The sequence below is a fragment of the Camelus dromedarius genome, chromosome 23 (genome assembly GCF_036321535.1).
Source record: "Camelus dromedarius isolate mCamDro1 chromosome 23, mCamDro1.pat, whole genome shotgun sequence".
Classification (NCBI taxonomy): domain Eukaryota; kingdom Metazoa; phylum Chordata; class Mammalia; order Artiodactyla; family Camelidae; genus Camelus; species Camelus dromedarius.
The window spans coordinates 3,589,296-3,602,479 of NC_087458.1; the positions used below are offsets into that span (position 1 = coordinate 3,589,296).

At 40.5% G+C, this 13,184-nt stretch overlaps 1 protein-coding gene across 13 annotated transcripts in view; it reads right to left on the reverse strand.

Moving 5' to 3' along the window:
• The window catches only part of OTUD7B (OTU deubiquitinase 7B), a 49,635-nt gene that overhangs the window by 16,251 nt on the left and 20,200 nt on the right, over nucleotides 1-13,184 (reverse strand). For 9 of the 13 annotated variants that reach the window (XM_064477701.1, XM_064477706.1, XM_031436515.2 and 6 more), the window contains 2 exons: nucleotides 6,173-6,322; nucleotides 1,536-1,724 (listed from right to left, as the gene is read on the reverse strand). In XM_064477701.1, coding sequence (XP_064333771.1) covers nucleotides 1,536-1,724; nucleotides 6,173-6,257 — 274 coding nt within the window. In that variant the 5' untranslated portion in view covers nucleotides 6,258-6,322. Of the gene's footprint in view, nucleotides 1-1,535; nucleotides 1,725-4,147; nucleotides 4,504-6,172; nucleotides 6,323-13,184 lie in introns of those variants that run through there. The other 4 variants (XM_064477703.1, XM_031436516.2, XM_064477705.1 and 1 more) reach the window with 4 other exon arrangements.

A 13,184-nucleotide genomic window follows, 5' to 3' on the forward strand; every position in this document is an offset into this window, starting at 1 on the left:
AATATACACTCCTCTTTCTACCCTTTTTGGAATTTGTCTTAAACTTCTTCCTGCCATGACACTGTCTTCTTCCACCTCCATTTCCCAACATAATAGGGACCCATTCATTTGGCAATGTGGTCAGTGTTTGGTGAGAAGGAGAGAGAATAAGGGACATGGGGTTTCATTTAGCTAGCTTGAGTCAGATAATCTCTCTGATAATTTTCAGGGTCTTGGAGAATATAGAAAAGGATTTCCATTACAGAAAATTCATGACAAATCTTATGCATTGGGAACTTTCTTACCTATCATCAATAATATTTATTTACATCATTTACTACAACTTTTCTTGATACTCATATTTGTCAAAATGTATATTCTTACTTCACATACTGCAGAGGAAGACAGTAATGTAGATAGTGCCCCAAATTGTTTCATTTGTTTTGAACACATGGCACTTGTCATTCTTCAGCAGATATTTCACTGTGATCATAATTTGTTCAGTACAGTATTACAATTTATTTGCATGGCTTGAGTTATATGAAGTCCCATCAAGAGAGCTAAAACTCACATTGGGTAGCAAGTCAATATAATATTTGCCAGAGATGATGCACAAAGTAAAGAGTTGTCTAAAGTTATTTTATAGTGATATTATTTTTTAAAACTCTAGGTGTTTAAAAAGTACCACATGCCCATGGTAAAAAGTCAAGATACTATCAAAATGTTTAAAGTGTTACAAAGAAATCTCCCTCTCATTCAAAATTCCTGATCCCCTCCCAGAGGCGACCTTTTGTATCCTTCTAGAATTTCTTTTGCATATAGAAGTACGCAGAGCTTTTAAAATATTTTTTAAAAACACAAACAGGAACATACTGCATATACTGTACTACACCTTATTTTTCTCAATAGATTTTAGAGATTTTTCCAAAACAGTACATCAAGTTCTACTTAATTCTTTCTAATGGCTGCGATGTATTTCAAAACATGGATGATTGCAATTTATTTAACCACTCCTCTACTAATGGACATTGAAAGTTATTTTTAAGCTTTAACTTTCAAGCTTTACATTACATATGTATTTGTGTCTATTTATGTATGCATGTATGTATCTATTTAAAAGGATATATACACACATGCACATAACATGCATATGATACAATTCCTAGAACTGAAATTGCTGAATCAGAGTATACATGCATTTTTAAATTTTGATAGATACAAATACTAACAAAATGCTCCAAAGGGGTAGATGATAGCGATCCTTTGAATTCCATCTTTATGTGTGTCTTATCTCAACAATTAAATTGTTATCTTCCTTCCTCTGTCTCTTTCACAATACCTAAAGAAGGCTTTTATACAGGATAGCACTCAAGATGCAGACAGTGACAGGTTCCAGCACCTGGAGAGACTGAGGACACCTCTGATTGGTTTGGCTGGGGAGGTAGGGGAGGAACAGAAACATCTCCGAAGGATCGCTAAACTCCCTCACTCCGGTTAGCAGTCGCCTCCCTTCCTTTCTACTCCTCATACATTAACACCCCTCAGTACCCCAATACCTTGAACGATGTCATCCTGTCGCTGTAGGGTGGGTCGGGGAGGGCGAGCAGACTCTCTATCAGAAAACCCTTTCTCAGGGGTCCTGGAGCCACCACTCCCTTCACTGAAGGGTGGAGGCAGGTTCCCAGCATGGACCTGACGTAGCTGTTCAAAATCGCTGAGGGCTGCGCTCACATCCCAATTCTTTCCTATCAGGAGACAAAGCAAAAAGTAAACTGGGCACTCAAGAGTATGGGCAAACTGAGGAAAGATACAGAACCATGACTCTAAGCACCTCAGCAGCAAACCAGCAAGCGTGTACTCACACACAGCTCAGTCATTCTTTTTTCCTTCCCTTCTTTAATGTCCTTCATAATACTTCATTCTGGAATATCACAATTTCTTTATTTACTTACCATCTATTTCCTAAGTAAGCCCCATGAGCACAGAGAATTTCTCTCTCTGAACTGAAAGGGCCGTTGGAGGCCTAGTAACCTCATTTTACAGATAAAGGAAATGAAACCTCAACAAGGAGAGTTACTTGCCCAAAGTTACAGTTAGTTCGTACCGGGGCTCGGCTGGACGCAAGCCCAGGTCCCCTAATTCTGAGACCCAGAGAGTTCTTTGCCTCAGTGTGTCTTAGGGTGCCCTAAACCACCTGAAGTTGAATACAAAGTTATAGGTGTGTGCATTTTTCTAAAGAAAGAGCTGACAGCTGCCATCAGATTATCAAAGGGAAATGTTAATTCCCCTCAAATTTAAGAATCACTACTTCACTGAAGAAAAGACCCAAATGACAGATGTGCCACAATAGAGTTTTCTGTTACTTTCTCCAGTTAAATTAGTCAATAAATGACATATGGCATAACTGCTCACACTTCTTTCTGTCCTGTTTCATGTCACCACCTTAATTCAATTCCTGTCACCTAATGTCCCGCCTCCAATCCACTCTAAAGGATCTTATGGGATTCATTCTTCTAAAGCACAATTCTGATCATTTCAGTTCCATCATCAAAAATTTTAGTGGCTCACCACTGCCTACAGAGTAAAGCCTAGGCTCCTCTGCCTGACATCCAGACCTTCCTGGCCTACTTTTCCAACCTTTCGTCTGTGCTTCAATTTCCCTGTCTATGAAAGTGGAAATGATATCAGACAGGACTGTTATGAAGATTAAATGAATTGAAAGCACTTAGAACAATGCCTGGTGCACAGAAAGCCTTACATATGTATTCACTGCCATTGCTGTTATGCTTCTTGTCATAATTACACTTCTCCAGCTAAGCCGTATTAATCACCCACGCCGGGTGAATCTACCTCTGAGCCATTACATTCACCATTTGTTCCAACTCCCTTTGCTCACGCTGCTTCAGTCACACTGGCCTCTCTGCAGTTCCCGGAAACTTGCTAAGACTGCTCCCACCTACAGCCTTTCCACTCACTATTCCCACTGCCTAGACGGCTCTTTTCTCAATGTATCTACACAGACAACTCCTCACCTCCTTCAGGTATTTGTTCAAATGTCACATTCTTAATAAGGCCCACCCTGACTACACAGTTAAAAATCACAACCCACCTCATCGTTCCCCTTACCGTTTTCCATAGCACCTAACACCTTGTAACACAGTACTTTACAGTTTACTTGATTATCACGTTTACTGCTTATTGCCTATCTCTTACACTGGAATGTAAGGGCAGAGATTTATGTTTGTTTTGTTTTGGTCAAGGATCTAGAATCTGGCACATAGTAGGTACTCAAAAAATATTTGTTGAAAAAATGGAGGACTTTTGTCCTGAACCAATGAATGAATGAATGACATCTGTCCTGAGCATTCTATCAGTACTTCCAATTTTCTGCCAAACTCCTTAAAATCAGGTCCTCCTAACAATCAACATGCCCCAAACTGAATGTCCACCTACATTCCCTAAATCAGCATCACAATCCCTCCAGGCCAGAAACTACAGTCATTCCAGCTCTTCTCTATTCCTGTTTCCCCCCCACCTCCCCTTACTATCTACTAAATTCTCAGGGTTCTTTGTACCCCTGAAACACCTTTCAAATCTATTCTTTCTTGTCCATTTTTATTGTCACTGCCCCAGTTCAGGTCCTCATACCTTCATCTGGTTTTTGGTCTTTTGGGAGGGGGCTCTCTAGTCTCTCTACTCCTCATCCCACCCCTCTACAATTCGTTCCTTATCCTACAACCAGAGTCAACTTTCACAGGGAAAAACAGAGACAGAGGGAAAGACAGACAGAGGGAAAGACGGAGACAGAAAGTGAGGATCAGGCCCTTTGATTTCCCTTCTAAATTATAACTTAAACTCACCTATTTCTCACTCTACTTCTACTACTGTCTCCCAAATCACCATCATCTCTCATCCAAACTATGGCAATATTCTTAACTGATTTTACCACTTCATCTCTGGCCACCGTCCAATCAGCTCCACATCTTTAATCAGTATACTGTTTAAAAACTCAAATCCAATCATTTCACTCCCCTGATTAAAGTCCTTCACAGTTTCCCACTGAACACAGAATGAAACGTACACCCCTTGCCAGGGCCTACAAGGCCCCCGGTATTCTGCCTCCTGCTTCCCTAAGCAGCGTCTACCACTGTGGCATCGCTCCTCCTACCTGGCTCACTGTCAGTTTCTCCAATGTGCCAAACTCTTTCACCTTCTTCTGCATAACACTCTCTTCTACATCCCTTTGTCCTGCTACTCTATGCAACCTTCTGAGTTCAGCTCATATGTCACTTCTTCAGAAAAGGCTGTTCTGCACTCTGTATCTTAATTTGGTTTCTTCCTTATACTTTCATAGCACCTTCAACTTCTTTCATAGCATGGGTGTGTGCGCACATGGGTGTGTATGTGAGAAAGAGGAAGAGAGAGCGCATGCAAGCATTAACTTGTAGCATAATTGTTAAGAGACAGACTCTGAAACTAGGTTGCCTACGTTCAAAACCTACTCAACTTCCTAGACCTTAGTTTTTTTTTAATTGTAATACTAGGATAATAAAATCTATTTTGCAGAATGGTTGTGAGAATAAAACAATATATCTCAAGTACCTCAAACACATTAACACATATAGGTGTTCAACACACATTACAAGAGGAAGAGAACGCACTTGAGCTGAATCGAGAAGGAGGAGGAGAATTTCAGGAGAGTGACAGAGCAAATGACACTGCAGACTTAAGAGACAACTTAATATGATCAGGGAAAGGGAACAAGTCAGGCCTCGCTGGAGCACGGGAACTGTGGGAGAAGGTAATAGGAAATAAAACTGAAAATGCAAGTTAAGGGCAAAGCCATACTGAATTAGCAAACTGGAATTTAAACCCTGATTTTCTGTTTCCAAACCAACACTATTCTCACAGGTAGCTAAGTATATGTCAAACTGTCACACCTTACTAAGGGCTGACAATCTAAAAAATTACCTGTGTATGCTGAGAACTTCCCCCTTCCCCCACAGGCTTACCTATTTGTGTCATTATATATTTTCATCATTAAAAAGCATCTCTTGATTGGATAAGGAAGTTGTGGTGTATATATACATACAATGTGGTGTGTATACACACACACACACACATATAATATACATATATATACATACAATATGTATACATATATATACAATGGAATACTACTCAGCATAAAAAAAGAATAAAACAATGTCATTTGCAGCAAAATGGTTGGCCCTGGAGATTGTCGTACTAAGTGAAGTAAGCCAGCAAGAGACGGAAAGATACCATGTGATCACTTATTGCAGAATCTTAAAAAATGACACAAAAGAATTTATTTACAAAACAAAGACAGACTCACAGACAAAGAAAACAAACTTATGGTTACCAGGGGGGAAAGAGAGAAGGTGGCAGTATAAATTGGGACTCCGGGATTTTTAGTTACTAACCACTATATATAAAATAAATAAACAACAAGGTCCTACTGTATAGCACAGGGAACTATATGCAATACCTTGTAATAGCCTATAATGAAAAAGAATATAAAAAGGAATATATACACATATAACTGAATCACTATGCTATATACCAGAAATTAACACAATATTGTAAATCAAATATATGTCAATTTAAAAAGTATTTTTTAAAAAGTATCTATTAATTATGACTCCAAAGATTGCTAATGACATGATGCCAACAAGCCTTAAGGACCTTTAAATCTAGAACACACTTATGTGTATATACAGATATACACAGATATAAGTAAACAAAAGCAACAAAATGAAAGCATTAAATCAGTACACTTCACACAGAATGACCCACACAAGTTAGGGAAGGAAAGAAGAAAGCCATGGATGATCCCATATATGAAAATCCAAGTCACTTACATATAAAAACAAAGTCTCACAGCTCTAAAACTGCTTTTAGTGGACTAATGTAAAATTTCACTTGCATTACCTGAGCATAAATTGACAGTGGTGAAAGCTACCTAAAAATTCAAGGTAAAAAGGGAATTTTGCATTTTAAAGTTATGGTGGGTCATACACGAAGTGGATTATTAGAAATAACTTAAATGTAAGGCCTACCACACACAAAGTGTCTTTCTGATCACCTTAAATATTCCAAGCCTTCCTAACAATAAATATCACATCTCCCATTTTACTTTGTCTCTTCTCGTTCTCCTCCAAAGGCTCCTTACCTTCCAGGAGATCTCGAGCCAACCCTGGCTCTGCGCCTGTGGAACGGACAAAATCCGACAGGACAGCATCCATGTCCAGGGTCATGTGATCATTAAGTCCTTTCAAGCAGCTGATGTAGGGAGTACATAGATCAAAATTTAGGCCTCCACCTGAGGAGGAAATAAACACATAAGGCCCAAATTACACTGGAACAAGGTGATCATAGCCATTTCAGCAGCCTCCTAACTAAATGGGGAAACTACTCATCCTAGCTCATTCATTTCAGTTTAATTCATTAGGAAGAATAGCATTTAGTTTCTTAGTTTCTCATTAATATTAGTTTTTTTCCCTTTTACTATGTAAGTATCAGGTTTCCAGCATTATAGTTCAACATCTGTACACACTGCAGTGAGCACCATCACAAGTCTAATTATCATCCATTACCATAAGGTCACCCATTTCACCTGTATTAACTTCTCAGCTACCGCATTAACCACAAAACCGTAACACCACTCTGAATAATGCTTTTCCTCTCCCCTTCTAGAGTATTACATTCCTACCCATCAGTCGCTTATCTAAACTAATGGAAGGAAGCAGCAGAATATCACCCTGAAGAATTCCCTACCAGGGTTACTCTCTAACATAGCACCCTGTTTATTTCCTTCCTGGCACTTGATACATCCTGAAATTATTTCAATTAGTTGCTGTCTAGCCTCCTCCTTCATTATGTAAGTTTCTTGAAAGTAGGAAGCTTGTGCATCTTGTTCACTAATGTATCCCCAGCATGTATCCCTTGGCACTTGGCACAGTGCTTGGCCCACAGGCCCTCAGTAAATATTTGATGAATGAATGAATGCATGCTATAAACTGAATAACTTTAGAGTTGACTAGTATTCTGACACTAGCTGAGGAAATGGAAGGAGCAAACTGATAGCTAAAACGACTTCAAATAAAACAATCTGCTATTATGCAAAGCAAAGTGACGATCCCAAAGGTTCAAAACAAAGGTCAATCTTTGTCCGCCAACTTCATGAAACCAGGAAACCTGGCTTTCTCCGCCCAGGACAAATGACTTGCCAAGTAAGTTCACCTGAAAAAGATCTCTTCTTTCAGGCGTGACTCTGGCAGAAATTGTGTCCCTGACCTGTCAGCCTGGCACCAATCCACATTCCTCTGAAGTTAGCAGTCCCGGCTGAAGAAGCAGTAACGGAGTGAGGAACAATCTCTCACCAAGATCTGCCACTTCAGACAGGTTTACAGTTCTCTGCAGAAGAGGACTTGTTCATGAAGTCACCAGGCACATCTGCCCCACCACAACCATCAGTGCCCAGCTTTGCGGGAAGGCCAAAAGTAGAGTTCTCAAAGGTAATGGGGTGGCTCAAGTGACTGTCTCTTCAGAAACATCTCCTCCTAAACAACATAGACTCTAAGGGAGGCTCTCAGGTACTTTTCCATCACACCTCCCCTGGCCCCAGGACACAGGCTGTTTAGTGGTATTATCAGATCCTGATTTTCTGCAGTCTTTAAAAATATTAAGGCAAATAAACAGCAGTGGTTTGTGGGTCATGAAACCAGTAAGTCACTAACTTAAAAACTTCACAGAATTCTTGTGTGTGTAAGAGAGGCGGCAAATTAGAAAGTACTCTCCCTTGCACTGTTCCAGGAGTATAAGAGGTCGTGAGTATAGCGACTTGTTTTACTCGCATTTGTAGCCCCCGTATCTAGCACGGCATCCACGGCACCGTAGCCAGTCAATAAGCACCTGATGAATAAATGACTGAATGACTAACTGAACCTCCATGTCACCCACCACCAGACCAATCAGTGTGAGGCTTAACTCAGCAGATCAGAAATTCAAAGGTACTTCACACCTCACATCAGCCCTCTGTTTCTAATGGTCTGTGCTGGTCCCAATCCACCTCTGGAAGTTTAGAAACTCTCCTTTCTAGACAGACATCAATCATATCATCACTACTTCTACCACCCTCATATCATATGATTTTTACCTTCACCTCTATATATTATTAGCTGGGTGACTTTGGTCAACTTACTTACAGGGTTTCAGTTGCCTCCTGTATATCCTAGACTTGGATTTGATGACTTCTAAGATCCTTTCCAGGTTTAAAACATGAACTTCTTCCGTTCACTACAGCCTCATTAACTATGATCCTTACATTCTCGTTTCATGTACATATTATCAAAGTCTAATTTACTTCCATTTCAATATCACAATTGTCAGAAAAGACTACCAATACATAAAGAACTTTGGGCCTAAGATACCTCAAATTCAGAACGTTAAGTTATAAAATAAATTAGTTCCTTGCATACAATACTTAAGAATTAAATTCCTTCAGAACTCAGAGATGAATGAGTAGTTTCTTCTGCCTCTAATACAGACAAGAATGCCTTCCTCGAGCTCATTTTAGTCACCATCTTTGGTCACAGGAGATGGTAGCAACCCAAATAACCTAACACATGAATAATCCAAAACCAAGAGCACAGCTGCAAAATGAATTTCAATCTTCTCTCTTAAAAACATGCAGAGTTACTTAAAGCCGCTTTAATAACTGAAAGAATGTGGGAAATACACAATAAGCACACAAACAGCAATCAACAAAAAGGTGCTCAGCAGAAGAGAGAAGAGCTGATTAAGCCACAGGCATCCAGGCAACTTCCCAGCCAGATACAGGCTTCTGAGTGAGAGAGGCCAACGAAAACCATCATCCCAACTGTACCCTACTGCCTCCCTAGGGGCTAGGTCATTACTGGTTCCCAGAACTGCACTGACCCATTTAATTCTTTCATCATAGGAGAGGGCTGTGCCTGTGATGTTTATTGAAGACCTGCCTTATGTTTTTCTCAGTTCAAATCCCTACCATCTTCCCAAGCACCAACCTGCACAATCCATCAACATTTCTGCCTTAGAGTTTCATTATCTCGTCAAATGCAAAAAGACCTCTCTCCACTCCAACAACTCAGCCCTGGACCCTGCCATCCTCTGAAACCATCCACCTCTAAATCTTCAATTCCCAACGTCTTACTCTGGCTACAATCTCATCTCCTTCCAGCTTTTGATCTCTACTACTAAATTCGTTCTCTCACCTCAGGCATCCACAACTCAGACTGAGGCATCCAACTCCTTAACTATCTTATTCATTAATTCAACAAAAATTCATGGAGTGCCTACTGTGGGTGAGGCACTGTGGTCAGGATTAGGAACACAACTGTGAACTAGACGTAATCTTATTCCTCACAAAGCTTCTATTATGGAGGAAAAAACACAAAATTTCACCAACAATTATAATTTATTATAATTATAATAAAGAAATACTGGGGGGAGGAATGTTACATCTTAAAGGGAGTCAGGAAACGATTTCACAAAGAAGCGATATTACATCTAAGAATTGAAGAATGAGTAAGAATTGAAGACACAAATTGGAAAAGAAAGAATGCTCTGAGCAGAGGAAACATCAACACTCCGTGGTAGAGAGGAACACAGAGGTGAAAATGGTGCAAGATGAAGATGAAGAGAGGGGCTAGTGGACCCTATATTAAAGACTGAGATTTTATCCTAAAAGTAGTAAGAAGCCATTGAAGGGCTGTAGGCAGGGATAGGGAACGATCAGATTTAAATTATTGAAAGATCACCCTGGTTGCAGCGAGAATAGTTTGTAGGGAGCACAAGTCGATTTAGGGATAAGTTTAGAAAACTACTGCATAAGAGATGATGGTGAGCTGGATGAGGATGAGAGCTGAGAAGACTGAGAAAAATGGATAGATTCCACCTTGTCCCTTCTTGTCTACCTGAACATAAACCCAGGGAGTGATCACGTTAATTATTTTCCAGTAAAAACCTAGTTCCTTTATCCTTCCGTTTCATCTGCCCAGCCTGGATGAACCCTGCACTCAATTTCTCTGCTACTAAATGGGGCTACTGAGCAAGACAAGTTCACGTAATACATGGTACCCTGTCTCATTCCTTTCAATGAAACACTGCTGTCTTTTGCTTGACTTTGGTACCTAACCGGTCTCCTCAGCTACTATGCCATACTTTGACCATTCTCCTTGAGCCTCCTACTAAACCCTTATCACCTCCCTTACTCCTGTTAGATGACCTTGCCTCTGACTTCACAGAAAAAACTACAAAACAAAGCAAGAGGAGTTCCTTCAGGTTTCCTCCCCTGTTCTACCTGCTGGCTGCTCTTCTCTTCTTCCCTGAAAAGCTCCTCACAACACACCACAGTCTGCTGCTTTCTCACCTTCCGTGCAGTCTCAACTTACCAAAATGGGCTTCTACAGAAAGACAACGGCACCGACTTACAGACAAGATCATCCTCCTCCTCCTTACTGCTTATCTAAAGCACCTCTTTGTAGCATTTGTTACATACTGACCACTCTTCCTGCCTCTCTGGCTCTGGGTCTTGGTCACGTTTGTGGGCTCCTCCTTCTGTGCCTACACCAAAGTTTAGTTCACCCACACTTCTAACCTCAGGCCTTCCATCTTCTCATTTTATATCATCCCCGTGAGGAAATTCATTTACGCCCCTGAGCACCCAAACACTGATGAGTCAAAATGCATCCACAGCCCCCAGCTCTTTCCAACTCACCTGGGCATCCCACAGACACTTCAAACTCAGCACATAAAATATGAGCCCTTTCTTCATCTCTGTCCCCCACCCTTTCAAGCTGTTCTTCCAGTACTGCCTGTTCTAGCACCCACCCCCCTATCACTCAAGTCACAAGCCTGGGAGCATCACTGGACTTCTCTCTTGCTTTATGCTCACTCACAAATAGTCTCTGACTAAGGTTTACTAATTTCACCTTAAAAAATTCTCAAATTCATCCAACACCTTCCACAGGCTCCTTCCTCTCTCCAGCCATTATTTCTTATTATTTATTTCTTATTTCTTCTTTCTTCTTTCTTTAAGGCAAGTCTAAAACAGTGGTCATCTCAAAGACATCTGCTTAAGATTGTTATATGATCTTATTTGCAACAGATTTCTCTTCCTAAATGAGTTAAGCTCAGATTAATATTAAAATCATTCTGTGTGCTCTGAGTTCCCAATTATTTAGTAACAGAGAAAAGTGACTCAAAATTAAATATCGATTGTAGACAATAGAGCTATGTTAAAATGCGTGAGAAACTACTGACCCTGCATTCTCTTGTCTATACCATCCCCCAAAGTGTCCACATTCTCACACTATCCCCACTCTCCCAGTTCCACTGATGCATTACAGCTGGGTCTGAGTGCTCTCCAACTCCTCCCAAAACTCATTGGAAAACCACAACATTCAAGACTGTCAAGAATTTTCAAAGGTCAGAGACTCCTCCACGTCTATGATGTCAGTCCCAAGGAATCCAGACAGGAGAAAGACAAGGGACAGAAACCCTTAGAATTTCACACAATTTTTGATTTGGTGGGTGGGAGAGATGAAAGACTGTCTTGGCAGATTGTTTTTAGTTAAAATGCGTCCTTCCAAGAAACAAAATATAGCCTTAGAAAAAAGAGAATTGACCAAATTCCATACTAAAAAGACCTACATATCACTAAATGTTACAACCCAGAGATAAGATGGGTCTAAAAGGAAGAAAAGAAGGAAAAGGAAGCAATATGTGTTACAGTATTAGACATTATTTCATTTAAACTTCCAAACAACTCTAAGAGGTGTGTTTGTATTGTTAACCCCACACTGTAGATGCAGATGAAAAAGCTCACAAAGGTTAGATAATCTACCCAAAGGTCACACAAGTAATAAGCGGTAGAACCAGGATTGTTATGAGTCCAGCCTCTCTGACTCCCAAGACCACTCACCCTCGACCACACTTACTCCAGGGAGGAGGACTGAGGAAACACAGGCAGTCCACCCACGTGGAAGTCCACCCTCTCTGCCTCAACTCCTTTCAGCTCCACCTGGACAGAGAATAGGCTCTGGGTTCATCCAGATCTGGGTTCAAATCCCCAGTCTACTACTAGCAGCTGTGCAAGCACGGCTAAGTGATGTAACCATTTTGTGCCTCTGTTCCTTCATGTACAAAATGGGGGAAATATTGACATTTCAGACCTCTTGTTAGGATTAAATAACTAAGATATGAAAAGCCTTTAGGGCAGTGCCTAGCACACAATAAGTCCTCAAAAAACGTCAGTTGCCTTCTTTGTACCTAACTTCCTCCCACACGCTCCACCTCACTCCACTGGTCCCCAACACAGCCTCCGTATCCTTCCTTCAGAAGCTCCCTCTACTCCTCCCAACAAAAACCCTCCAGTCCTACAACCATTTCCAAAACACAGTCTTCACACGTACACACAGTACCTGGTCTAGCATTCCCATTCCAGTGTCTTTCAACTCCTTAAGCCCTCAAGAAAATATCATTAAGGGACTCCCTTTATTGGATCTTCCACCAGATGGTCCCTCAAAAACAACAGCAAAAGAAAAATGTCTGTCTTCTCCAAGATGTACAGACACAGCTAAATAACTCATTCATCCTCAAATCTCCAGGAACAGCAATTTCACACATATTTACCGAAATTCTAATGCCCTAATCTACCAGTCCTACGTCCCCACCCTTATCCCTTACTACTTCACTCAATCCAGATTCAAAGTTTTTTTTTATAATATCCACTTAATCTCTTGCATGATGTCTAGTTCTTGGATTTGGAAAGAAATGTTTACATCCATTCCTACTCACCCTGCATAATTTTAGGATATTTTCTACCTTCATTACAGTATACACTCAAGGAATGTTTTATTTTCTCCCCCTAAAACAAACTTAAGAGAAGAAAACTCAACCCAATCACATAACTTACCATTCCCAAAACAGCTGATTAGTAAACCTCACGCTACTGTGGATACACATTAGGAAGGACTCAGGAATGGGCCCCCGGCTTCATCACTACCACTGGGATGTGTATGTGTCAGACCAATAGTGAACTATTTTTTCAAGAATTTCTAGTTTTTTTATCAGGCCTACAAACAGCAAAATGAATTTCTAAGAGACAAATCCCATTAACAGCCAAATGCTAACATGCAGAC